The 27,599-nt window shown below is 36.5% G+C and overlaps 1 protein-coding gene across 1 annotated transcript in view; it reads left to right on the top strand.

Moving 5' to 3' along the window:
- Nucleotides 1–1,507: 1,507 nt before the first annotated feature.
- The window catches only part of CPLANE1 (ciliogenesis and planar polarity effector 1), a 137,601-nt gene continuing 111,509 nt past the window's right edge, over nucleotides 1,508–27,599 (top strand). The window contains exons 1-15 of the mRNA XM_039250526.1: nucleotides 1,508–1,549; nucleotides 6,093–6,219; nucleotides 8,417–8,552; nucleotides 8,670–8,789; nucleotides 9,677–9,909; nucleotides 14,758–14,864; nucleotides 17,025–17,181; nucleotides 17,592–17,695; nucleotides 18,950–19,132; nucleotides 21,681–21,930; nucleotides 22,100–22,255; nucleotides 22,414–23,183; nucleotides 23,726–23,934; nucleotides 24,130–24,210; nucleotides 27,368–27,532. Coding sequence (XP_039106457.1) covers nucleotides 6,139–6,219; nucleotides 8,417–8,552; nucleotides 8,670–8,789; nucleotides 9,677–9,909; nucleotides 14,758–14,864; nucleotides 17,025–17,181; nucleotides 17,592–17,695; nucleotides 18,950–19,132; nucleotides 21,681–21,930; nucleotides 22,100–22,255; nucleotides 22,414–23,183; nucleotides 23,726–23,934; nucleotides 24,130–24,210; nucleotides 27,368–27,532 — 2,752 coding nt within the window. The 5' untranslated portion in view covers nucleotides 1,508–1,549; nucleotides 6,093–6,138. The remainder of the gene's footprint in view (nucleotides 1,550–6,092; nucleotides 6,220–8,416; nucleotides 8,553–8,669; nucleotides 8,790–9,676; nucleotides 9,910–14,757; nucleotides 14,865–17,024; nucleotides 17,182–17,591; nucleotides 17,696–18,949; nucleotides 19,133–21,680; nucleotides 21,931–22,099; nucleotides 22,256–22,413; nucleotides 23,184–23,725; nucleotides 23,935–24,129; nucleotides 24,211–27,367; nucleotides 27,533–27,599) is intronic.

The following is a 27,599-nucleotide window of genomic DNA, read 5'->3' as shown; positions in this document are numbered from 1 at the left end:
ATTCCCTTGCTTTTGGGGATGTGTCAAGTAAGAAGTTGCTGCGGTGGAGGTCAAGGAGGCTGTTTCCTGCTTTCTGAAAGTTTTAAATTTCAAGCTTTGTTCAGCAGGTGTGCAGTTTAGCATCCACAGAAGCACCCTCATTTATTATTATTTTTGGGGGGGGGGGAGAGAGAGAGAGAATGAGAATCTTAAGAAGGCTCCATGCCTAGTGCAGAGTCTGATTCATCACACCATGGTGAGATATGATCTGAGCCAATATCAAGAGTTGGATGCTTAACTGACTGAGCTACCCAGGTGCCTCATATTCTTTATTTAGTAGATTATATCCTGTTGTTCATCTTCTTTATTTCAATGCTCAGAGTCTCACATTTGACTGGGGGATTTGGCCCTTCAGTCTTGATCCTGTTTCTTTTGACATGTCTCTATCATGTTTTCTACCTTAACTTTGGAACAGATTGTTCCAGGTCCATCTGTTTCCTTCTCTATCCCTGCCCTGAAATCAGGTGATTTTTCAAGGAGTCCTGGTTTCTTTTACTGAGGAATGGTGTTTAGAAACCAAAATCTGGGTGCTAGGTTTGCTTATTGCTACTGGAGTATCATTGCTTCTAGGCTCTTTTAGAAGACAGAACTAGAAATCATGAGTTTTTCTATGGATACCTCCAATTCTAATCCAGCCCTTTAGGACTTTTCTTTACCCTTCTCCATTCTATAATTGTTTCCCCTTTCTTCTACAATGAGAATGGCGACTTCATATATATGTATGTATATGTTCATTTGTTCAGCCCCACAATACACACAAAGAAATAGCTTCATAATTTTTGTATTCATATCCCTAGGAAAAACAACTAAGAAGAATTTGACATTTGTTTGTAGTTCTTTTTATCTTTGGTTTGAGAGCATATAGTCAAAATATTCTGTTTAAAAGTTACTTGGTGGTGCCTGAGTGGCTCAGATGGTTAAGCGTCCGACTTCAGCTCAGATCATGATTTCACAATTCTTGGTTCTGAGCCCCATGTCGGGCTCTGGGCTGATAGCTCAGAGCCTGGAACATGCTTTGGAGTCTGTGTCTCCCTCTCTCTCTGCCCCTTCCCTGCTCATGCTCGGTCTCTCTCTCTCTTAAAAAAAAAAAAAAAAAAGGTACTTGAATTAATCCTTTTTCTCTTCATTGTGGTTATTTTACTCATTTGAAATATAGTCAGATTTTGTTTCTTTCTATTTTCATGTACCCTCTCCATTCTTGTTTTTATTAACATGATTCCAGAAATCAAAACTATACAAAAAGGTACATTAAGAAGTATCCCTCTCTTTCTAGTCTTTCCATTTTGCCACCCTCTCCCAGTGGTAGTTAGCCTATTTTGTTAATTTTTGTTTTCTTTTTCTGTTTCTTTTTGCAAAATTAAATGATGCATGTGTTATTTTCATCTCCTTACATATAAGTTTCATACTCTTTTTTTTTTTTTTTTTTTAAGTAGGCACTAAATCCAATGGGGGCCTTGAAGTCATGACCCCAGGGTCAAGAGTTGCTTGCTCTACCAACTGAGCCATCCAGGTACCCTATGTATATTCCTTTGCAGTTTACTTTTTTCAGTTAATATAGTCTAGAAATCAGAGAGATCTTCCTTATTCTTTTCTTTTTTTTTTTTTAGAAAGAGAAAGGGAAAGTGCAAGCAGAGGAGAGGGTTGTAGGGGAGGAAGAGGGAGAGGGAGAGAAAGAGAGACAGAGAATATCTCAAGCAGGGTCCATGCTCAGTGCAGAGCCTGACTCGGGGCTCGAACCTACAACTCTGGGACCATGACCTGAGCCGAAACTGAGAGTTGGGTGCACAACTGACTGAGCCACATTGGTACTTCTAGATCTTCCTTATTCTTTTTTGGCAACTGCTGAATATCTATATCCAACTGGTTTATTTGAATTAAAATCCAAGAAAGATCTTCATATATTACATTTGGTTATTATGTCTCTTAATATTACCCCATATATGCATATATATCTATGTAATACACATGTAAGAATTTCTCTCTCTCCCCTTAAAAAAAATTTTTTTTTTAATGTTTATTTTTTAAGAGAGACAGAGTGCAGGGGAGGGAGAGAGTGAAGGGGACAGAGGATCTAAAGCAGGCTCTGTGCTGACAGCAGAGAGCCTGATGCAGGGCTCAAACTCAAGAACTGTGAAATCATGACCTGAACTAAAGGCAGATGCTTAACCTACTGAGCCACCCAGGGGTGGGTGAAGAAACTCTGTCATTTATCCTATAGCATTTTTTTACATCTGAATTTTGTTGATTTTATTTTCCTGGTGTATTAATATGTTCCTTCATTTTCTTTATTTCTTGTTAATTGATGTTTAGAGTCAGACACAGATTAAGATTCAATTTCAATTTTTTAAAATCTTTTTAAGAATATTTCATATATGGTTCTGTGTACTCCCTATCTACATGGCAACAAACATATCAGGAGAAATATAATGTCTTTGTCTCACAGTAATTTTTTTTAAGTTTTTTTTTTTTTTTTTTTTTTTGAGAGAGAGAGTACAAGCAGAGGAGAGGGAGAAAGAGAGAGGGAGAGAGAGAATCCCAAGCAGGCTCCAGACTGCCAGCCCAGAGCCTGACTCGAGGCTTGAACCCACCAAACTGCAAGATCGTGACCTGAGCCAAAATCAAGAGTCCAATGCTTAATTAACTGATTGAGTCACCCAGGTGCCCCTGTCTCACAGTAGTTTTAATTGAGATTGATTAGTGAGTGTAGGAGTTTAGGCCATGTCAGTTTGTCTGTTACAAACTCCCCCATCTACTTTCACCTAATCATTTTAGCAACCACCGATACTGTTGACTAGACCTATTATTTCATTAGAAGTTGCAAATAACGCTTTTCTGATAAAACATTCCTCTTGCATTTGGTTCACTTTTTAAAATAATTGCTTTTATTTATAATTTTAGTTATATTTAAAATTTATAGGGGCGCCTGGGTGGCTTAGTCGGTTAAGCGTCCGACTTTCGCTTAGGTCATGATCTCGTGGTTCGTGGGTTCACACCCCGCGTTGGGCTATGTGCTGACTGCCAGCTCAGAGCCTGGAGCCTGTTTCAGTCTGTGACTCCTTCTCTCTCTGACCCTCCCCTGCTCACGCTGTCTCTCTCTCTCTCTCCTCTCTGACCCTCCCCTGCTCACGCTCTCTCTCTCTCTCTCTCTCCTAGAAATAAATAAAAACATAAAAAAAAACTTAATTTAAAAAAAAGAAAAAAAATAAAATTTATAAACATAGTGTCTCAGGAAGTTGTCATTTAGATTATTGGAAAACATGATGTTACAGTATAAAATATGCGGATGGCTAGTATCTTAATAGGTCCTCTTTGCTGTACTTGAATAGTTTTTCTTTTAAAGTTGATTTTACTAAAAGGTTCATCTTTCTTTTTAAAGATCTTTAATCATACCAAATTCAGCCATTTTAGAATTCATAAACTAAATAGAATTAGGAAAATAGAATTTTAAATGTTTATTTTTTTGAGAGAGAAAAAGCACAAGCAGGGGAGGGTATGGGGGGGGGAGGGGGGACAGAGGATCTGAACCAGGCTCTGGGCTGACTGCAGTGAGCCCATTGCCAGGCTTGAACTCATGAACTGGAATATCATGACCTGAGCCAGAGTTGGTTGCCCAGCTAACTGAGCCACCCCAGTGCCCCAGGAATATAGAATTTGAAAAAAGGAGGAAAGAATATGGCTGTGATTGAATACAGTTCAGGCCAATGACCAAATTATATCATTGTTCAAGATTTCACAATTTTAAGAATTAAAAAAAATTAACTTGTAACAGAAACTTATAGCTAGGAAAATTGCGTATGTAGTACAAAGAACTTTTTTTCACAAACCATTTGAGTGTGACAAACTGATGTTCCCTCACCTCTGAATATTTTAGTGTACATTTTCTGCAAATAAGGACATTCACCTACAAGAATCGAAGACACTCATCAAAATCGGAAAATTAACATTCATACATTATAACTGTATCATCCTTAATTTCTCTTTCAAATTTTGCCTGTTGCCAGTATTGTCCTTTATCATGAAAAGATAAAATTTACAATTACTCATTGCAACTTATTTATGAGATTTTTCACTTAGGACCAGTTTTTTTTGTTTTTTTTTGTTTGTTTGTTTGTTTGTTTTTTTAATTTAAAGAGAGAGAGAGTATGCAATGGGGAAGAGGGGCAGAGTGGGAGAATCTTAGGCTAGCTCCCTGCTCAGTGGAGCCTGATGTAGGGCTCAATCCCATGACCCTGGGATCATGACCTTAGATGAAATCAAGAGTCAGACACTCAACTGGTTGAGCCACCCAGGCACCCTGGGACTGTGTTCTTGATCTTTTTCCTGACTTTCATAACCTTTAAACTTTAGAAGTTTTCAGATCAGTTATTTTGTAGAATGTCCTTAAATTTGAGTTTGCCTGATACTTTTTGTGATTAGATTCAGGTTATGTATCTTTAGCATGAATTTCACAGAGAAATTTTTCTTATTCTACCTATTAGGTGACCCATGATTTCCATTTATCCCATTTCTGATAATTTTCATTTTGACCACTGGATTAAATGGAGTCTGCCTGGCTGTTTCATTATAAAGTTACTCTTTTTTGTAACTAATGAGTACTTTATTTTTATACTTTATAACAATGTAAAGAAGATATTTTTATCAAATGTTCAGTTTATTCATTTATAATTCTATGGATTCATGTTTTTCTGTTTTATCCTGTGGATTTTATTTAAAAAAATTTTTTTAATGTTTATTTCCGAGAGAGACAGACAGCGTGAGCAGGGGAGGGTCAGAGAGAGAGGGAGACACAGAATCTGAAGAAGTCTTCAGGCTCTGAGCTAGCTGTCAGCACAGAGCCCTATGCGGGGCTTGAACCCATAAACCATGAGATCATGACCTGAGCCAAAGTCGGACGCCTAACCGACTGAGCCACCCAAGGGACCCTATCCTATGGATTTTAAATCCATTGCTATACTTTGTTTGGATCCTCAAACTGTTTTCACTTTGGTCAGTGGGATCCTTTTCAGTATGACTTCTGTATTTTCGTTCTGCTTGGGCTCCGGCACATATGCCAGGCTGTCATGTCACACTGTGTGAACGTCCTCCCAGGATTCTCCATGGAATGGACTATTCATTCAAGATTATGCTTTCCTCACCCTACTTGAGCTCTGACAAACTCTTCTTGGCTTCCACTACAACTAGCTTCATACCCAGCATGGGCACTTTCTATACATCTTCACATCATGTTTTCTTGGGGCTTCATCTTTATGTTGGCTAGTGTGGACTTTCTTACAGTTTGATGGCTCAGGGTAGTTTGTCTAGATGGCGATTGAAGGCTTCTAGAGTGTAATTACTCCGGAGGTAAGATAGAAGCTATAATTGCTTTTTATGATTGAGCCTTGGAATGTATAAAATTATTTCCATTTTACTCTTGGTTAGAATAGTAAAAATCTCACTTTTAAGGGATGAGGCATGGACCAGAGTTCTCAATGAGAGAAGTGTCAACGTCATAGTGTAAGAAGAGTATGTAGGATGGGAGATACTGTTGTGGCCATCTTTGGGAAATATAGCCTATGACACTGAGAAAAGCATATCACATAGAAACTTTATGGTCAAGATCTTTCCCTATTTTATTTTTATCTTCATAGACTGAGAAACAACTTGTGAAAAAAGCAAATACATTTTGTCTGACTATTCAAGACATGAGATACTAAATATATTCTTTATGGGGCGCCTGGGTGGCTCAGTAGGTTGGGCGTCCAGCTTTGGCTCAGATCATGATCTCACAGTCCATGGGTTTGAGCCCCACATCAGGTTCTGTGCTGACAGCTCAGAGCCTGGAGCCTGTTTCGGATTCTGTGTCTCCCTCTCTCTCTGCCCCTCCCCCACTCATGCTCTGTCTCTGTCTCAAAACTAAATAAAACCAAAAATAAATAAATAAATACATTCTTTATATCTTACCTTAAAATGACAGTTAACTTGAGCTGATGAAAAAAGTGATTTACCAAAACTTCGTGAACATTCTAAATGAGGATCCTCAGTAAATCTTATGGGCTACTTATTATTATTTACAGCATCTTGTGACTTTTTGCTTAATTGGTCATTGTTATCTTAAGAAGCATGGCGATAAGATTAGAAGTTTTGACATCAACAAGTATCAAGCAGAAAAAGCCCTGGCCACGAGTCTCCTGGTTAGGACAGGTAGGTTTTTCTTTCTTCATACAATACCAGCTGTAATAATGTGTTAAATGTGTACTTTGCCTCTAAGATAGAATGTTCTATGGTCTTAAAGAAAACCTACCATCTTTAGCAGGATCACCTGCTCACGGAACAGAGTTTTTTGTGCTTGTGTTTTGTTTTTTTATGGGGAGCAAGTTAACTTCTCCAAAAAGTTAAATGGTCTGTATGGAAGAAATATTTTATTTTCAAAGAAAATTTTTGTCCTGTTAGATTTGAGGTTGAGATGGCAAATATAAAAAGGAATTTTTAAATTTAAATACAATTAACATGCAATGTTATATTAGCTTTAAGTGTTCAACATATTCTATAATTCCATGCATTAGTCAGTGCTCATCACAATAAGTATAGTCACCATCTGTCACCATACAACACTATTACAATATTATTGAATACATACCCTATGCTGTACTTTTCTTATCAGTAACATATTTTATGACTGAAAGTTTGTACTTTTTTAAAAATTTTTAATGTTTTTTATCTATTTTTGAGAGAGAGAGAGACAGCATGAACAGGGGAGGGTCAGAGAGAAAGGGAGACACAGAATCTGAAACAGGCTCCAGGCTCTGAACTAGCTGTCAGCACAGAGCCTGATGCAGGGCTTGAACCCATGAACTGTGAGATCATGACCTGAGCCGGTCGGACGCTTAACCAACTGAGCCACCCAGGTGCCCCTGGAAGTTTGTACTTCTTAATCCCTTTCAACTATTTTGCCCATCTCCCCATTGTTCTCCACTCTGGCAAACTACCAGTTTGTTCTCTGTATTTAATAGTCTGTGTTTTTTGTTGTTGTTTGTTCATTTTGATTTTTAGATTCAACATATAAGTGAAATCATGGTATTTGTCTTTCTCTGACTGACTTATTTCCCTTAGCATTATACCCTCTAGGTCCATCCATCTTATTGCAAAAGGCAAGGTCTCATTCTTTTTTATTGCTGAGTAGTATTCCATTTTATATATAGCACAACTTCTTTTTTTATTTTAAACATTTTTTTAATGTTTATTTATTTTTGAGAGAGAGAGCATGAACCAGGGAGGGGCAGAGAGAGAGGGGGACAGAGGATCCTGAAGCAGGATCTACTGACAGCAGAGAGCCTGATATGGGGCTCAAACTCATGAACTTTAAGATCATGATCTCAGCTGAAGTAGACACCTAGCCAACTGAGCCACCCAGGTGCCCCCACCCCTTTTTATTAAAGTTTATTTATTTATTTTGAGAGAGAGAGGGTGTGTGTGTGTGTGCGCGCGCGTGGGCACAAAGTGGGGAAGAGGCAGAGAGAGGGAGAGAGAGAGAATCCCAAGCAGGCTCTGCACTGAAAGTGAAGTTTTGGCTAGCAGAATTGGAAGACACTCTTATAATATAAAAAATACTTTTTTTTTTTTTAGAATTTTATTTTATTTTATTATTATTATTTTTTTACAAATAGTTTATTGTCAAATTAGTTTCCACATAACACTCAGTGCTCATCCCCACAAGTGTCCTCCTCCATGCCCATCCCTCCTCCCCCCCACATCCATCAGTCCTCAGTTTTTGTCAGCATTCAAGAGTCTCTCATGGTTTGCCTCTCTCCCTTTCCCCCACCATTTCCGCCCTTCTTCTCCCCCTTGTTCCTCAGTTAAGTTCCTCCTAATCCTCCTATACGTGCAAACATATGGTATTTGTCCTTCTCTGCCTGACTTATTTCACTCAGCATAACTTTTATTTTTGAGAAAGAGAGAGACCAAACATGAGCAGGAGACGTGCAAAGAGAGACAGAGACACAGAATCCAAAGCAGGGTTCAGGCTCTGAGCTGTCAGCAGAGAGCAATGCAGAACTCAAACCCAGAACTGTGAGATCATGACCTGAGCTGAAGTCAGACACCTAACTACTTAACTGACTGAGCCACCCAGGTGCCCTAACACTCTTATAATTTTAAAGATCAAAAAGGTCTAGGTGTAGCCATTAGGTCATCTTACCTAGTAATTCTAAGAAATATTTTAAGATAGAATGAAAAATCTCCAGGTTATCTAATGAACGTAATTTTCATTTTATGATTTGTGACAAATGTATAATCTTTCTTGAATGTCACTTTGTTTTCCTTTCTGGGATAATTTAGTTAGATTAGAGGTTGAATTAACTTCTGGCACCCCTTAATTGTTATTTATTTATTTTTTTTTTAGGAAAATGAAGCTGTTTTCCTTTTGGATAATAAATTTATAAATGAAATTAATTTGCTATCAGGAAGAACAAAGAAGAAAATTCCTTGTCTGCAGCCTTTGTTGAAGGATGCTATTGTCCTAACAACATCCAGTAATGGTTAAGTAGTACCGATGTTTTCAAAAGGCTAGATTAATTGTGTTTGTTCATAAAAATTTGGGGTAATATTAAGGGAAATATTAGATTATAACTATTGTATTTCCTTTTTGGAAACAGATGCCTGGCTGGCTGGGGTACTTACTACAGGGGAGCTTTTTCTTTGGAACAAAGATCAAGATTGCTTGAAAACTATACAGGCAGTTGAAAAGCCTAAGAAAGTGATTCAAGCTGCAGTAGGTAAGAGTTTTTTATTTGTTTAAATTGGTTTACTTGATAAATGGGAGGAACAGAAGGTGAAGGTGAAACATTTTCCTATTACTATTTAAAAAATATCTCTGTATGTGTGCATATATCTATGTATCTATAAAAATATATATATACATATATATTTTCTTGTATATATATCATGTTTTTGGATGGTGTTTTGTTTTTTTTGTTTTTTAATTTCTGAGAGAGAGAGAGAGAGACGGCGTGAGCAGGTGAGGGTCAGAGAGAGAGGGAGATACAGAATCTGAAGCAGGCCTCAGGCTCTGAGCTAGCTGTCAGCACAGAGCCCTATGTGGAGCTCGAACCTACAAATTCTGAGATCATGACCTGAGCTGAGGTCGGATGCTTAACGGACTAAGCCACCCAGGTGCCCCAGATGGTGTTTGTTTTTTTACTATTTATTGAGGGAGAGTGCACACAGGTGAGTGGGGGAGGGGTAAAGGGGGAGAAAGAGAATCTTAAGCAGGCTTCATACCCAATGCGGAGCCCAATGTAGGGCTCGAACCCACGAACCGTGAGATCTTGGCCTGAGCTGAAATCAAGAGTTGGTCCCTCAATTGACTGAGCCACCCAGGTGCCCTGGTGGTGTTTATTTATGACACTTAGATTCATCTTAAATAAAAGTCTGGCTTGCCTAACATTTGATAACAATGGGTTCCTAATATCACATAACAAGTACATGGTAAATGTTACTATTGTTTGTACTTTTAATTTATTAGTAGTGCCTTAGTTTTACCCTGAATGGAAAGGAAATATCATTTATGTTTCTTATTGTTAGGATAGATAAATTATGTACTTTTTGGGAGGAATTCAGACTTTAGAGGTTTAATTCCCTTCTTATGTTTGTTTTTTTAAAGCAAGTTCTTTGAGACTCTACTTGTATGTTTCTGGAAATGGGAAAAGAGTTCTGCTTATAACTCCTTCTGGATGCATATTTCTTTGGGAATATTTGGAATTCAAGACTATCTTATCTTCTAAAAGCCCTTCATTGGTAGGCCAGTGGTCCCAGATCATACCTGAAGAAGCAGTTCATTTGCCTTCTAATGAAGATAAAGAAGCTGTAGTGCATGCTGTCTTTATAAGAAATGAGGTAAAATCTGAATTGGACAGGGTATTATTGAAGATGAGATCTCAGACTTTAAGAACAGACACTGTAAAGCTGTTGAGCAGAGTGTGTAATAGCATTGCTATATATCTTTAATCATCATTAATTTTCACAGTAATTGAAGTTATTGTGGAAAAGATATTTTTACATTTCTTGGTCATATTTTTTTAAATGTTTATCAAAAATAGTTTGAACTCCACCAAAACACTACAACTGACAGATGAATTCAGTAAAGTCACAGGATATGATATGAATATACAGAAATCTTTTCCATTCTCTGCACTAATAATGATGTAGCAGAAAGAGAGATTAAGAGAACAGTTTAATTTATAATTGCACCGAAAAGAATATAATATCTAGGAAAGATCTGTAATCTGAAAACTATAAAACGTTGACGAAAGAAACTGAAGGTGACACAAACAAGTGGAAAGATTTGTGGTAAAGGGAAAGATGCTCATGCTCATGGACTGGAAGAACCAATATTTTTAAAATCCGTACTATCCAACATAATCTATGGATTTAATGCAGTCTCTGTCAAAATGGCAACATTTTTCAAAGAACTAGAACAAATAATCCACAATTTGTATGGAACCATAAAAGACCCCAAGTAGCCAATGCAACCTTGAAAAAGAAGGACAAATCTGGAGGTACCGTAATTCCAGATTTTAAGATATACTACAATGCCTAGTATTCAAAACAGTATTGTACTGGCACAAAAATAGACACACACACATAGCTCAATGGAACAGAATAGACAGCCCAGAAATAAATTCACATGTATATGGTCAACTAATCTATGATGAAGGAGGCAAGAATATACAGTGGGGGAAAGTCTCTTCAACAAATGATGTTGGGAAAACTGGACCATTTTCTTATACCATACGCAAAAATAAACTCAAAATTAAAGATTAAAGACCTAAATGTGAGACCAGAAGCCATAAAATTCCTGGAAGAAAGCATAGACAGTACTTTCTTTGACATCAGCTATAGAAACATTTTTCTAGATACATCTCTGGCAAGGGAAACAAAAGCAAAATTAAACTATTGGAACTAGACTAAAACAAAAAGCTTTTGCACAGCTCAGGAAGAAACCATTAAAAAACATAAAGACAGTCTACTGAATGGGAGAGATATTTGCAAATAATATATCTGATAAGGGGTTAATATCCAAAGTATGCAAAGAACTTAACACAATTCAACATCAAAAAACCACAAATAACCCAGCTAAGATATGGGCGGAGTACCTGAATAGACATTTTTCTAAAGAAGACAGATGCATGAAAAGATGCTCAATATCATCATCAGGAAAGTGCAAATCAAAACCATGCTGAGATACCTTATACCTGTCGGAATGACTACAATGAAAAAGACAAGAAATAACAAGTATTTGGCAAAGATGTGGAGAAAAAGGAACTGTTATGCACTGTTGGTGGGAATTGGTGCAGCCACTCTGGAAAACAGTATGGAGGTTCCTCAAAACATTAAAAATAGAAATACCATATGATCTACTAATTCTACTACTGTGTATTTACCCGAAAAAAACAAAAACACTTATTTGAAAAGACATATACTCCCCTATGTTTACTACAGCATTATATACAATAGCTAAGGTATGGAAGCAAGCCAGTGTCTGTCAATAGATGAATGGATAAAGAAGATGTGGTTTGTTTTTAAAATGGAATATTACTCAGTGATAAAAAAAAAAAATAATGAAATCTTGCCATTTGCAAGAGCATGGATGGAGCTAGAGGGTATAATGCTAGGTGAAATAAGTCAATCAGAGAAAGACAAATACCATGACTTCACTTATATGTTGAATCTGAAAGACAAAATGAACAGAATCTTAAATACAGAGAACTGGTGGTTGCCAGAGGGGAGGTGGGTGAAATAGTGTGTTAAAAGCACACTTGTCTTGATAAACACTGAGAAATATGTAGAGTTGTTGAATCATTGTACACTTGAAACTAATATAACACTATGTTAATTATACTTGAATTAAAAAATGATTTTACCTTAGAGCTTCCTTTCTCTTTTCCTAGTATTTTCCTTAGTTTTTAATATTTGTACATTTGTTTATTTATTTAGAGCCCAAGCAGGGGAGAGGGGCAGACAGAGAGAGGGAATCCTCAGCAGGCTCCACACTCAGAGTGGAACTTGACACAGGGCTCAATTGCACAACCCTAGGATTATGCCCTGGGCTGAAATTAAGAGTCGTATGCTTAACTGACTGAGCCATCCAGATGCCCCAATTTTTATTTATTTTTTTATTTGAGTATAGTTGAGACACAGTGTTACGTAAGTTTTAGGTATACGACATGATGATTTAGCAATTCTTTATGTTATGCTGTGCTTGCGGCAAGTGTAGCCACCATCTGTCCCCATCAAAACTATTATAATGCTTTTTTTTTTTTAAATATTTTTATTTATTTCTAGGAGAGAGAGAGAGACAGCGCGAGCAGGGGAGGGTCAGAGAGAGAGGGAGACACAGACTCTGAAATAGGCTCCAGGCTCTGAGCTGGCAGTCAGCACAGAGCCCGACGCGGGGCTCGAACCCACGAACCGCGAGATCATGACCTAAGCGAAAGTCGGACGCTTAACCGACTAAGCCACCCAGGCGCCCCTATAATGCTATTGATTATATACTCTATGTTGTATCTGTTTTAATCCCATGATCTATTTGTTACATAACTAGAAGCCTGTATCTCCTACTCCCCTTCACTCCAACTCCCCTCTGGCAACCATCAGTTTATTCTCTGTGTTTATGTCTGATTCTGTACTTTTCTCTAGTTTTAAAATATACCAAGTTTTATAATTTAAAAAGCTAGATTTGATGATAATTAAGCCATTTAATTCCCAAGAAAGGATGCATTCATAAACTAAAAAACATTATCAGTAGCTGCATGCACTCTTTATATGTATGGACCAACATTTTATTACCCAATTCATTGTTGTTAGAAATTGCATTTTAAAATTTTATTTTCCTCTGCCTTCCTCTACCCCTAATTTAGATAATAATTAACTATAAAATAAGGGAAAAAATTAAAAGAATCTTTCCAGTTTTAGTCACAGTAAATGGCAGTGTTTTCTTTCTTTTTAATTTAAGTTTTTAAAGTTTATTTATTTTGAGAGAGAGAGAAAGAGAGAAAACATGCCTGTTGGGAAGGGGCAGAGAGATTGAATCCCAAGCAGGCTCCCTGATGTGGGGCTCAAATCCACAAACGGTAAGATCATGACCAGAACTGAAACCAAGAGTTGGACACTTGCTTAACTGACTGAGCCCCTCAGGCACCCCTTAATTTTTATTAACTTTTTCCAAATTTTTATTATTTAAATCTAGTTAGTTATGTAGTGCAGTATTGGTTTAAGGAGTAGAATTCAGTGGTTCATCATTTATATATAAGACCTAGTCCTCATCATAACCAGTGCCCTCACAAAACCTATTCCCCATTTAGCCCATCCGCCACCCACACCCCTTCATCAGCCCTCAATTTGTTTCCTATCTTTAAGAGTCTCTTATGGTTTGCTTCCCTCTTTTCCTCCCCCCCCCCCATATGTTCATCTGTTTTGTTTCTTTTTTTAATGTATATTTATTTTTTTGAGAGAGAGAGAGTGTGAACTGGGGAAGGAGGCAGAGAGAGAGAGGGAGACACACAATTATAAGTAGGCTCTAGGCTCTGAGCTATCAACACAGAACCCAATGAGGAGCTCAAAGTCATGAAGTGCAAAATCATGACCTGAGCTGAAGTCGGACGCCCAACCAACTGAGCCACCCAGGTGCACCTCATCTGTTTTGTTTCTTAAATTACACGTATATGAGTAAAATCATATGGTATTTGTCTTTCTCTGACTGACTTATTTTGCTTAGCATAATACACTCTAGCTCCATCTGAGCTATTGCAAATGGCAAGATTTCATTCTTTTTGATGGCTAATATTCCATTGTGTGTGTGTGTGTGTGTGTGTGTGTGTGTGTGTGTTACACATACCACATTTTATTTATCCATTCAATGGTTGATGGACACTTGGGCTCTTTCCATAGTTTGGCTATTGTTGATAATGCTGTTATAAATATTGGGGTGCATGTACCCCTTTGAATCTGTATTTTTGTATCCTTTGGGTACTTAGTAGTCCAATGCTGGGTTGTAGGGTAGATCTATTTATAACTTTTTGAGGAACCTCCATACTGTTTTCTGGGGTGGCTGCACCAGTTTACATTCCCACCAGGAGTATAAGAGTGTTCCCCTTTCTTTGCATCCTCACCAACACCTATTGTGTCTTGTGTTGTTAATTTTAACCATCCTGACAGGTGTGAGGTGGTATTTCATTGTGGTTTTGATCTGTATCTTCCTGGTGATGAGTGATGCTAAGCATCTTTTTATGTGTGTTAGCCATCTGGGTGTCTTCTTTGGAAAAATATTCACATATTCATTGGCAGTGTTTATTTTTTAAAATTTTTAAAATTATTTTTGAGAGAGAGAGTTAGTGGGGGAGGGGCAGAAAGAGGAAGACACAAAATCTGAAGCAGGCTCTAGGCTCTGAGCTGTCAGCACAGAGCCTGATGTTGGACTCGAACCAACAAACTGTGAGATCATGACCTGACCTGAAGTCAGACGCTTAACTGAATGAACCACCCAGGTGCTCCAATGTGTTTCCTTAAGACAATAAACTGTACCTTTACTTATTCTTTAGCCTAATGTTAAAAATAAAGATATAAACAGGATTTCTGTATGTTTCATTTATTTTATTTATGATGAGAAATATATTTATGTGTTTTATATATCTTGGTTTATTTTCAGATTAATTATATACTAAAGTTTATTACATTTATCTACAGTTGTTTGGAGACTGCTGCTTGTGTTCATTTACTTTTTATTCTGGAGAATGTCTGAAGGTAACATTTCTAGCAATTCGGTGGCATGAAAATGTATTTACATCTATAAGGTGAGATAAAGGTTTCCTTTTTCCTTACTTTCTATCTCTTTTAAAACATTTTTTTCACTCATAAATACATAATAAAATTAGTAAAATGAAATGTAAACTTGAACCTTTGAGACTTTACAAATCTATTTTTCCCATAAGTACTGCTGTTATTTTAGTTTTCATTTTAATGCTTTATTTATTTTTAGAGAAAGAACAAGCGGGGGGTGGGGGTCAGAGAGGGAGAGGGACAGAGGATCAGAAGCAGGTTTTGCATTGACAGCAGAGAGCCCAATGCAGGACTCGAACTCACAAAATGCAAGATCATGACCTAAGTCGGATGTTCAACTGAATTAGCCACCTAGGCACTCTTAGTCTTCATTTTAAATGTTTACTCTAGAAGGTTTTTCTTGTTTTTATTTCCTTTCTGAGAATTGAGAACATGTAAAAGGTAAGACAGGCTATGGTCTTGTATTAAAATTACAGAGATGGCTATTTTGGGAAATAATCCAATTGAATTTTAAAAAGAATATAACTCGAATTTACTGCTTTTCTTTTAACTGCTCAAGTACTTTTTATTATTTTTTACTTAAATGTTTATTTTGAGAGCAATAATGCATGCACGTGAGTGGGGGAAGGACAGAGGGGGAGGGAGGGAGGAAGGGAAAGAGAGAGAGAGAGAGAGAGAGAGAGAGAGAGAGGAAGAGAGAAAGAGAATCCCAAGCAGGCTCTGCACTGTCAGTGAAGCGTCCAACTCGGCTCGATCTCATGAATCGTGAGATCATGACCTGAGTCAAAATCAAGAGTCAGATGCTTAACTGACTGAGTCACCCAGGCGCCCTACTCACGTACTTTTTTTTTTTTTTTAATGTTTATTTGTTTTTGAGAGAGCAGGGGAGGGGCAGAGAGAAAGGGAGGGAGACAGAAGCCAAAGCAGGCTCCGGGCTCTGAGCTGTCAGCACAGAGCCTAATGCGGGGCTCGAACTCATGAACTGTGAGATCATGACCTGAGCCAAAGTTGGTCAGTTAACCGAGTGAGACACCTAGGTGCCCCTGCTCACGTACTTTTTAAATTAAGAATAGTTTTATTTATTCTAAAAAGCCAAATAAATATAGAGTGCATTAAAAGCATATCATGCCTGGGGTACCTGGGTTTCTCAGTCAGTTAAGCATTAGACTCTTGATTTTGGCTCAGGTTCTGATTTCATGGTTCATGAGTTTGAGCCCTGCATCTGGCTCTGCACTGACATTGTGGAGCCTGCTTGGGATTCTCTTTCCTTCTCTCTCTGCCCCTCCCCCACTTGTGAGCATACACTCTCTAAATAAATAAGTAAACTTAAAAAAGAAAAGCACATCATGCTTCAGTAAGATTTAGTAAAATAGTGTGGTTTTAAAACTTTCTTAAATTTTTTATGCTATGGTACTTTACTAAAGTGCAATTTATATAGTGTAGAATGAATAAATCTGAAGTATATAATGAGATGGACTTTGATAAATATACATGTGTGTAACCATTCTCATATCAAGTATTGAACATTGCCAGGATTTTATTTTCATTTTTTAAAGATATTTTTTATTTTTAGTTTATTTATTTATTTTGAGAGAGAGAGGAGAGAGAGAGAGGGAGGGAGGGAGGAAGGGGCAGAGAGAAAGAGGGAGAGAGAATCCCAGAACCATGAGATCATGACCTGAACAGAAATCAAGAGTCAGACGCTTTAACTGACTGAGCCACCCAGGCGCCCCTAAAGATTTTATTTTTAAGTGATCTCTACATTTAACATGAGGCTTGAACTTAACAACCCCAAGTTCAAGAGTCACATGCTCTCCTGACTTAGCATCCAGGCACCCCAGAACATTGCCACTATTTTAAAAATCCTTTCTTCTCTATTTAATAACTGTGAGAATGTTTAGAATATGTGTCATCTAAATCTTTCATCAAAACAGATGCATTTGGGGTTGACTATGGAACATGCCATTACTCACAAAATGCTGATATTGAACTTGTTTACCTGGCAACTGCTCTTTTGCGGCTTGGATGAAATTCTGAGCAGTTGCTAAGAGAGCCTCTTAGCATGCACATGTTAGCATGCACATGTAGGAATTGGACCCTTAAGTTTTTTATGATGAGCTAAATATTAAAAGTTATTGTATTTACTATTTTCAATTATTACATTACTTTCTTAGATCATTGCCATACCATGTTCATTGGGCACAACAAGACTGCCTTTTGTGCCATTTGATTCCCAAATGTGAATCAGTAAAGTCAAGAGGAGCTCTAATTTCTGCCTTTTCTAGAGATGGCGTTACCCTGGCAGTAACTCTTAATCAGAAAGACCCAAAGGTCAGTATATGTAATCTATTTTGAAAGTAATCCATAAAAGAGTTTAGTTCAATTTGGAGTTGTTTTGTAATACTACTTTATGTTCTTTGTATGGGTGTTTTCTGATCCAGTTTAACATTGTGGATTGGTAAAGTTATTTTAACTAGCAACTATAATTTAAAAACTTGGCCTTCAGAAGTGAAAAAAGGGTAACAAAAAGGAAGAAGGATGAAGTGGTAACTGATGTCCTTAAGATATAGTATAAAAGAGTGAGGAGTTTTAGTTTTCAGTATTGTTTTGCCAGTTGGGAAAGACTCCAAAGATAGTTTATTGATAATAATAGGTCTCTAGATCTCTAGAATTATAAGTAATGATTAAAGTAAACTAATTTTAATGGTTTTTTGTCTTTTTTTTTTTTTTTCGCTTTCTAGGCAACTCAGGTATTGTTTATAAACACATTGAATTTTGTTACTCTCTGTGGTAGCCTGAGAGGATGTAGTAATAAGAATCCTGTAGTTCCACCTACACTTATCAGGTATGAACTCTTGTGTTTCTACATAGCATTTTTATTTTCTCTTCTAAGAGTTTAATAAGTTTAAGGCTCTGATAATTCAAAAGATACCTAAATAGGTATTTAGATAGATAATGCAACTTTCAGCATTTGTGCTTGATTAACTGCTATATGTAAGGAAAATCTTACTTTAAGAAAAGGTCTGGTGGGGTGGAAGATACATGAACATATTTCTTTTCCCTTTTATTTTTTTCTGTGTTGTCTCAGGAGGAGTAGAATCATAACTGGATAGGGAATATTGGGTTTAATTACAGAGACTGAAATGAGAAAACCTGGGTTGGGAAGACCATTATATACTTGGGGTGGTTGAGGTGTTTATAGCTTTTTAAACAAAGTTGGCAGGCTCTGCATATGGGTTGATAGCAATAATCAGGATTTTGGAGAACACAGGAGCCACTACCAGGACCTACTTGGGATTATAGAGTAGGAAGGTTTCCCCATGGACTTCCTAATTTCCTTTTCTGAACATTTTTCTTGCTCTTCTCTGAATTTCCAAGGTTTTCAGGTCTATCTAGCCTTGCCTCTTTGTTTTCTTTCCCTACCTAAAAGTTCCTTTCTGAAGGTATTACTCATTCTTACACCTGAAATTAATATAACATCATGTCTTGACTACAGTAAAACAAAGGAAGGAAGGAAGGATGGAAGGAAGAAGAGAAAGAAAGAATGACGGGTCTTAGTGCAGTGGTCTCTTTAACTTAGAGTGTACATCATTATTTACACAAGAAGCTACTTGTGTCTCCATGAAAGATTAATTTTACTAGGTAGTTAAGGAGTAGTAAGGATGACATTGGGAAGAGGAAATCTGCTGCCACATGGAACTCCAGCAAACTGCAGAGAAGACAGGCATGGTATTGATTGACCTTTAAATCTATCAGTAGATTTGAGTTGTAGACACCAATAGAATTAAAGTTGTCTGATTAAAATGTGAATAACTAAAAAGCGTAACTCTTTTAGGGAGTATTTTCATCTTATCATTTGCTCATGTGTCTACATGAATTTGTGACTGGTATGTAAAATGGAGTAGATGTTGATGAGCAAACTCCTTTTTTTCCTTACCTTTTTTCTGGGAAGTAAAATACATGAAATGTATGTGGCAGTTTCCTACTATTCATTCTTTTCCCCTTATTTTTTGAAATGTTTCAACCCTGCTTGGCCATTTTAAATTGTCAAAGACATTGCTGAGAGCCCTTTCTAAACATACTGTCTTGCTTTTTCTAGGTCCTACTGGGTAGGTGATATCAGCTGGACTCATGATAGTCTTTTTCTGGCTTGTATGTTAAAACGTGGCTCCCTGGTTTTATTGACCTGCCAAGGTGAATTGGTAACATTAATTACATTTGGTTGCTCTATAGAATTTGGGCCAGCAGAATTTATTCCTTTTCACCCACTCATAACATATAGGTGAGACATTTGAATTGTTTTAATTTGTTTTTAGAAGGTTTTCTCTTTTGGTATTACTTTATTGTGTATTTTAAAAAAAATAATTTCATCTTTTGAATTGTGATTCTTTCTTTGAGTCTGTCCTCAATATCTGTTTCTTATTTATAGTTTTCTTCTATTTCTTTTTGTTGCTAAATCCTGGTGAAAATTTGACATTGTGACTATGTAAGTATAAGTTATTTAAATATTCAGTAGCACTAAAACATGTATCTTCTTTTACGTAAAAATTCAAAGAAGTGTGAGATTGTCTTTTATTGTTTTAAAAGAAGGCCACTTAAATAAATGAGTAACTGAAAATTAATTTGGCACGTGGATTTATTATTTTTTTTCCCCAAAGGGAAAAAGTTGTTGGAAATGGATAGAGGACTTTAGAATTTAGCCATGTTTTAATTTTTAGTTGTGGGATAGGGTAGCAGTTTGGCTTTGGAGTCAGATCAAAATTCAAATCTTCATTCTTCTACTTATTAATTGTCTGACTTTGGGTAAGTTATACTTTAAGCCTCTTTTAATTTTACTGGGAAGTGAAGATGACTCTATTTGTCTCTTAGGGTTGAAGGAATGAAGTAAAATAATAAATGGTTATAAATAACTTAGCTCAGTTCTTACATATGTGCTCAGTAAATATTTGTTGTTATTGATGTTAACATTAGATATGACCTGACATATACACACAGGTATTTACAAAACAAAAACATTGGAAAAGGATTTTGAAATTAATCCATTGCCATTCCTTCACAGAAAGGAAATTGAGGCATTGTCCTTGATTATTTTTAGCAAAAAGTGATGCTTAAATTTTAGCACTAGAAAATTCTAAGTGAAAAATTTGTTGGGAAACCTGGCTGGCTCATTTGGAAGAACATGCAGCTCTTGATTTTGGCATTGTGAGGTCGAGTCCCATGTTGGGTGTAGAGATTACTTAAAAATAAGTTCTTTGAAAAAAATTGTCACTTCCTGCAGTGAATATATTTTTTCCTTATTTCTTTATGGTCCAATTTACAATTGACTTGAATGTTCTCATATTCTTTTTTAAATTTTTCATGTTTATTTACTTTTGAGAGAGAGAGAGACCGAGTGCGAGGTGCTGAGAGCGCAGGAGACACTGAATCTGAAGCAGGATCCAGACTCTGAGCTGTCAGCAAAGAGCCCAACACTGGCTCAAACTCACAGACCTGGTGATAATAACCTAAGCCACAGTTGGATGCTTAAACCGACTGAGCCACCCAGGCACCCCCCCTCATATTCTTCTTTAAAATTAATTTAGGGGTCTCATGGGTGTTTCAGTCTGTTATGCATCAGACTCTTGATCTCAGCTCAGCTCTTGATCTCAGGGTTGTGATTTTTAAGCCCAGCACTGGGCTCTGTACTGGGTGTGGAGTCTATTTGAAAAATTACTAATTTAGGGCCTTTTTTTTTTTTTTTTAAAGTTTGTTTATTTTGAGAGAGAGAGTATGAGCAGGGGAGGGGCAGAGTGAGAGGAAGAGAGAAAATCCCAAGCAGGCTTTGCTCCATCAGAGCCCAATGTGGGGCTCAAACCCACGAACTATGAGATCATGACCTGAGCTCAAACCAGAGTCAGATGCTTAACCAACTAAACCACTTAGGCACCCCAATTTAAGACTTTTTAAAAAATGCTTATTTATTTGTGGGAGAGAGAGAGAGAGTCGAGCACGAGAGGGGCAGAGAGATGGAGGCACAGAATCCAAAGCAGCTCCAGGCTCTGAGCTGTCCGCACAGAGCCTGATGTGAGGCTCAAACTCATGAACCTTGAGATCATGACCTGAGCTGAAGTTAGACACTTAACTGACTGAGCCCACCCAGGCGCCCCCCAATTTAGGACCTTTTAAAATAGACTACTTTTTCTGATTATATAAGTGATGCAAATTTATTATTAAAAAAATAAATTTAGAAAAATGCCTGTTATGAATACAGGCATTATTTTGCTAAAAATAATCAAGGACAATTCTGTTATCAAGAGGGAGAAAAAAAACTGAAAAAGGCATTTGGAGAATATGGTAGTGGGTAAAATTTTGTCAGCTGAAGATTAAATTTGAGTGACTTTCTACATAAATGTACTTATTTACTGTTATGGGAGTGTACCTGATTCTGATTATTTAATATTATTTAATTATGTATTCATAACTAATAATTATATTCTTATAAGTATATTTCAAGTATATTTATTAAAGCATAGTAAGAAGGAAGGTTAACTACTTAATTCTGTAATAGTAAAAATGAACTGCCTTCATTCTTTTCTGAAGTAGTTTGTGTAAAACTAAAAACAGAACAGTAAATGCCACAATTCAGGGAATATTTAAAAAATATATAAACCTACATGTTATTTAATCATGTCTTCCTTACAGATATATACAATTTGATGTTAGTGTGTTTAACTGGCTGTTTTATCATTCTGCAGCTTTCAATTGTTGTTTTTCTTTTCTTTGGAATAATCTGATTGTTTCCTTTAAGATTTTTCTTATACTAATTCTTCAATTTTGTGTTTGTTTGCTAGACCACAGCAGTTTACATTTCAAGATTCAAATAATTCTGTAGATTCATCAACTTCTGATAATGACCCTATGAGACAGAGATTTTCTATAAAAGCACACTCAAGATTACCCTACCTCATTATTTCTGATGGATACATGATCACGACCCTTCGATTTCTTGATAACCTATCTCCATCAGTGCTCATGAGATCTCTTCTACTTGATTCAACCCAGAGGCTTGAGAAAACGTACCAAAGTATGGTATTGTCTAAGGTATAGTGCTTTTGGTATCGTTGGTAAAAGTTGGCTTGTCATTTCAGATCTAAAACCATATTGACAATAATGTCCTTGGATTGTATATAGTTGTCTATAGAATTTTTAATTGCTTATTATAGAATTAGAGATACAATTTTGCTCTTGGACATCTTTTTTTCTTCTACAGCCAAAGGGCAAAGGGCTGAACTTGCGATCACTGGATTCCCTAAGGTCTAGCCTGTTAAAACACCAAGGAAATAAAAGTTTAGCTGATTCTACTGTCCCCAGATTCTTACAGGCAGAAGAAGCAATGAACTTAAATGAAAAAGCAGCAGATTTTCAGGTACTTAGTAGGTGTTTTATTTACTTTGAACAGTTATGTATTGACTTTATTCCAAGAAACTTATTTTTCTCTCTCTTGTTCAATGGAGAGAAATTTGAGAACACCAGTGATTTTACTTATAAGATATTAAGTATAATTTTCTTCACTCATTCTTTCAGGATTTTGAAGCAGAAGAAACTAATGAAGGCAAACACTTTGCAAACAACTTATTCTCACTTTGGAACCAAAAAAATGATCCATTGTTTAGTAGTGTCCAGGAGGGAAGATTGGAATTTGCATCTATGTTTGATACAATACATGCAAAAGATGATATGGAGGAGACAGACAGAACCATTACAGAACTGCATTCTGTCCAAAAAAATCTCCTTGCAGCATGGACTATAGGAATTTCAAAAAATGTAACAGAAAAAACTTTAATGTTAAATTACACTGTTGTTTGTATCACTCATTTTTTCTACATTCTTCAGTTTATAAAATGTCCTTTTCCCAAACTTGATCCTTTTTTAAGCAAGAACACACGACATAATTCATGGATACTTTGTATCTTTCAACTTTTTCATCAGTGTTTGTCAATCCAGTATTGGGATATGAGATACAAACAAGATGTGGGACATTTGATAAAACTGACCTCAAATACTATAAAGCTTTTGCTGATGCAGCAACAACAGGGTCAGTTATTTTCAGAGAAGCTTTTGGCTTGTTTTCATTTACTCAAAATGGTAGCTGCTTATTTAAATGGCATATACATTCTTCAACCTGAAGTTATTTCATCATCAGTTGATGGAAATAGAACAGCAAATCAAGACCAGTTGGTGGTACCCATTTTTCAAATGTTTCAAGGTAGTGGTTCTCAGGAAAACTGGTCTTGGAGTTCATCTTTCAAGATTCATCCTCAAGTACTAAATATTGCTCAACAACCAGGACACAGGTATAATTACCTTATATTAAGGTACCGTCAACATTATAGATGGTTTCCTTTTTGAAAATTGGAATATAATTCTTATGCTGTAAAATTAACCATTTTAAAGTGTAAAATTCATTGATTTTTAATATAGTCACAAGGTTCTAGAACTCTTAGCACCAATTCCAGAGTGTTTTTATAATCAAAAGAAACTCTGTATCCATTACCAGTCAGCATTAATAGATTTTTATATTTAAGCTAAATGTTTTTCAACAGACGTAGTTAATTAGTCTTGGGCAGCCATGATACACGCCCAAGTATTGAAAGATTTTGGTTTAGGTAAGCACTATAGAAAAATGACCATGAAAGTTTATGAAGATTTAAAAAAGTGTATTATATGTTTTTTGATCAGTGGACTTTATATTATATTTAAATCTGATCAGTTTGTATATATATTATTGTATCAGTGAAGAATACAGGCAGAAATAATAAGACTAAGTAGGAGGCTATACATATTTTTATTCCTTGTCTGAAATTTGGTTTTGATGATTACTTAATTTTGTGTGCAGATTAGCTGTTCTCTGGAGAGTGTTGTACAACAAAACTTTATGGTATCAAACACAATTAAATCAAAGACTTCCTGAAGGTGACAGACAGTTAACTGAAAAGGTGACACAGGAAGCATCTGCTGTCAAGACTCTGCTGTGTCATATACAGGCTAACTTACAGACTGCTGGGGCTCGCTTGGGCCAAGCATTAGAACTTCAACCTATCAATGGTCAGTAACTTACAAATATTTAACTCTGCAAATTAGCAATATAGGTAATTTGGGCTTTGATTTTTAATTAGTTGAAATTACTTGTTTTTCACAATTGTTTCTGGCTGAGCTATATTCACTGAATTTTAAAATGAAGTAAATTTTTATAAGGTAATTTCATTAACTGTGACTGATTATTGGTTAAAAACTTTGTAGGTGAAGAATGTTTCCTATTAGGATCATATGAAAAGTCCGTTCAACTGTGGAAGAAAGCTCTACAAGAAACTCAAGAGAAAGGTAAGGGAGTGTTAAAAAATAATAGTTACCATAATATTGGTAGGAATACATTTTGACATGCTGTAGAGCTTAAAAATAATCCCAGATTCCTGAGTGCTCACAATATTTTAATGCTCAAATGGAATACATATGGTAGGCATCTTGAGTGTCAGAAATGCTTATTTAAAATTATTTTTGGTCTTGAGGCACCTGGGTGGCTCATTGGTTTAAGGGTCTGACTTCGGCTCAGGTCATGATCTCACAGTTTGTGAGTTGACAGCTCAGAGCCTGGAGCCTGCTTTTCTGATTCTGTGTCTCTCTCTCTCTCTCTCAGCTCTTCCCCACTCATGCTCTGCCTCTCTCCTTCAAAAATAAACAAACATTAAACTTTTTTTAAAATAAAAAATATTAAAAAATTATTTTTGGTCTTGGAATTTGTAGCATCAAGAATTTCTATAATCTATAAATAAGGCTCCTTCTGTCATATTTTGGCTTAGTGATGGAACCTGTGATTGATTATTGTTGGGGAAAAATGAGCTTTAGATACTAAATAAAATAATGTTTTGTTTTGTTGAGCATTTACCACCTTTTTTACAGACTTAGAGAAACATGAAGCTAAGGCTCTCTGCCCTTAGTTAATTCAACTTCAAGAATTTCCCGTGAGTTGGACTTATTGTTGGGTTAAGTTTGGGCTTCATGGAGTTTTTGATGAGAAGATGGGGATGTAGATTCTAGAAACTGGTGATAGCTTTCATGATATTGAGAATGTGGCCAGGATGACAGAAGTTCTTGGCTAGCGACCTGGGAGCTAGCCATGACTAACGACATGGTCAGGTTTGGCCAGTTATTAAATTTATTTTCTGACTGCTGTGGCTTTGTGTATTTCACTCATTCACCTATTTAACCAGTATTTGTTGGGGGCCTGCTATGTCTCTAGTACCATATTAGGCACTAGGAATAAACAACAAGTTGCCCACAATATGGAAGAGAGATTACATAAACAACTAGCACTTACTTCTCTTTTATGTTGTGTGGTACATGCTAGAGGAGCACAGAAAAACATTTCCCACAATCAGAAGCTGAAACGTGAGCATTAGTCTGGGGAAAACCTGGAGGAGTTGACATTTAAAATTGAGTATAAATTGGCCAGTTAAAGTAGTGGTAATTGTTTAACAAAGGAGATAGCATTATAGAAGCAAAAAGGCATGAGAAATCATGGCAGTTTGGTAAACTAAGCTGTTTCTTAGGACTAGATCAAATGACATATGTATGTAATGTAGGGGGTAGGATGGTGAGAGGTAGGTAGGTAGAGAAGAGGTGATAAAGGAGCTTACTATGCAATTTAAAGGGATTAAAATTTTATCCTGAAGACATTGGGATCAGTTAGATACTTTATGTCAGAAAGAAAACTTTTCAAATGAATATAGGCCATTTGGAAAGATTGCTTTCGTACAATGTGGAAGGTCATTTGTAGAAGTATGGTTTAGATTTGTGGATTTTGCATTGAAGCAGGAAAATCAAGTCAGTTGAGCAGGTCCTGAATCAAAGCAATATCAGGAGTACTAGAGAACAGAAGTAACACTTGACAGATACTTAATAGACTTGATCAGCTGCACTTGTGACTGAGTAGATCTGGAGAAAGAAGTCTAATGTAGTTGTCAGGTTTGGGGATTGTCCAACTGGATGAAGAAGAGTGGCATTCAAGGAGATGAAGAGCTCTGATGAAGAAAAGTTTTCATAATGAGTTTCATTATGGACCTTTACATTTAATTTCATTTCTAACTATATTCACTAGGAATAGCTTTTAAAAATGGAAACTGAAAGTAATAATGGCTTCAACAAGAAAGAAGTTTATTTCTCTTTCTTGAAAGGAGACCAGAAGTTGACAGTCTGCGACTGGTTTGATATTTCTTTGGTCTAAGTAAGGACCCATGCTCCTTTAGTTTTTCTACTCAGTTATCCTTAGTGCATTGCTTCCAATCTTAAGGCCATTACATGAGCTAAGATGGGTCCAGCCATCACATGCATGTTCTAGACAGCAGGAAGGAGGAAGGCAGAAAAGGCAAGAAAGGGAACACATACCTCCTAACTAGTTACCTCCCTTTGGGTAGCTTCTCTGGAAGTTCTACATAATATTATCTCTTGGTTCAGAGCTTAGTCATTTTTTCACATGGCCACAACTAAGTGAGAAATTGTGATCTGGGTGCATCATTAACCCCAAATTAAATTGGAATTGTTTTACTAAGGAAGAAAAGATAAAGGGCAGGCAACTAATAGTGTCAGTCCTAAACACCCCCCAGATATTTGAAGGCAGTGGTCAGGGGCCCCTATCTCATTTGGAAGTCTCTTTGACTAACTGTTTGATAGGTATATGGTTTCTTGGGGTTTTCTTTTTTAGCATGTTTTCTTCTGTTTCATCATGTGTACTTGAGATGTTGTTAGTGGATTTTAGTGCTGAGATGATGAGGATTTGCAGCTCTCTTCGGATAAAATCTTAGTCGTCCTTGAGCCTGATGAAAGATAATAAAATCATTCAGAACTTAAAATGAAAAAGAACAAAATATTGCTGACCTGTTTTAAGATAAAAACTCATATTAAAGTATAAAACAAATACAGAGAAAAAGTCACATAACCTGAGTGTGTAACAGCTTTCATAAACAACATTTCTGTCTACTTTGCACCCAGATCAAGAACATTACCTTTCTGGGAAGCCTGGCTGGCTTAGTCACTAGGGCATGTGACTCTTGATCTCAGGGTTATGAGTTCAAACCCCACATTGGGTGTAGAGATTACTTGAATAAATAATAAGTGTTGAATAAATAATAAGTTTATTTTGAGAGAGAGACAGAGCATGTGAGCGAGGGAGGGACAGAGAGAGGGCAAGAGAGAGAGAATCCCAAGCAAGCTTCACTCTGTCAGCGCGGAGCCTGACACAGGGCTCCAACTCAGGAAATGCAAGATCCTGACCTGAACTGACACCAGGAGTGCGATGCTTAACTGACTGAGCCACCCAGGTGTCCCTTAAATAAATAACTTTAAGAAAGAAAATTACCTTGCTAACATGTTTTTTTGGGGATTTTTTTGCTAACGTGTTTTTATTTTATTTTTTCTTTTTTAATATTATTTACTGTCAAATTGTGCTAACATGTTTTTAACGTAAACTTAATTCTTCTTTAAGGAGGAAGAAGGACGTGTTTTCTTCAGATACGCTATTATCTTTCTCTTTTATACTGCTACCTCTATAGCTATAATTTAAATGACGCTCAAGGATTGTGTGATCAGCTAGTAAGAGAAATATTGAAGTGGTCCCATCTACCTGTAAAAGAAACTGAGGATTGCTCAGGTATGCATTTCAGCAGTCAGTATGTTTAATCTCATTAATTTGTATTCATACATTTAGATATGAAATT

The sequence above is a fragment of the Hyaena hyaena genome, unplaced genomic scaffold (genome assembly GCF_003009895.1).
Source record: "Hyaena hyaena isolate Hyena2069 unplaced genomic scaffold, ASM300989v1 scaffold_372, whole genome shotgun sequence".
In the NCBI taxonomy this organism is placed as follows: domain Eukaryota; kingdom Metazoa; phylum Chordata; class Mammalia; order Carnivora; family Hyaenidae; genus Hyaena; species Hyaena hyaena.
Note: the sequence above shows the minus strand (reverse complement) of the source record. Positions and strands in the feature narration are given on the sequence as shown.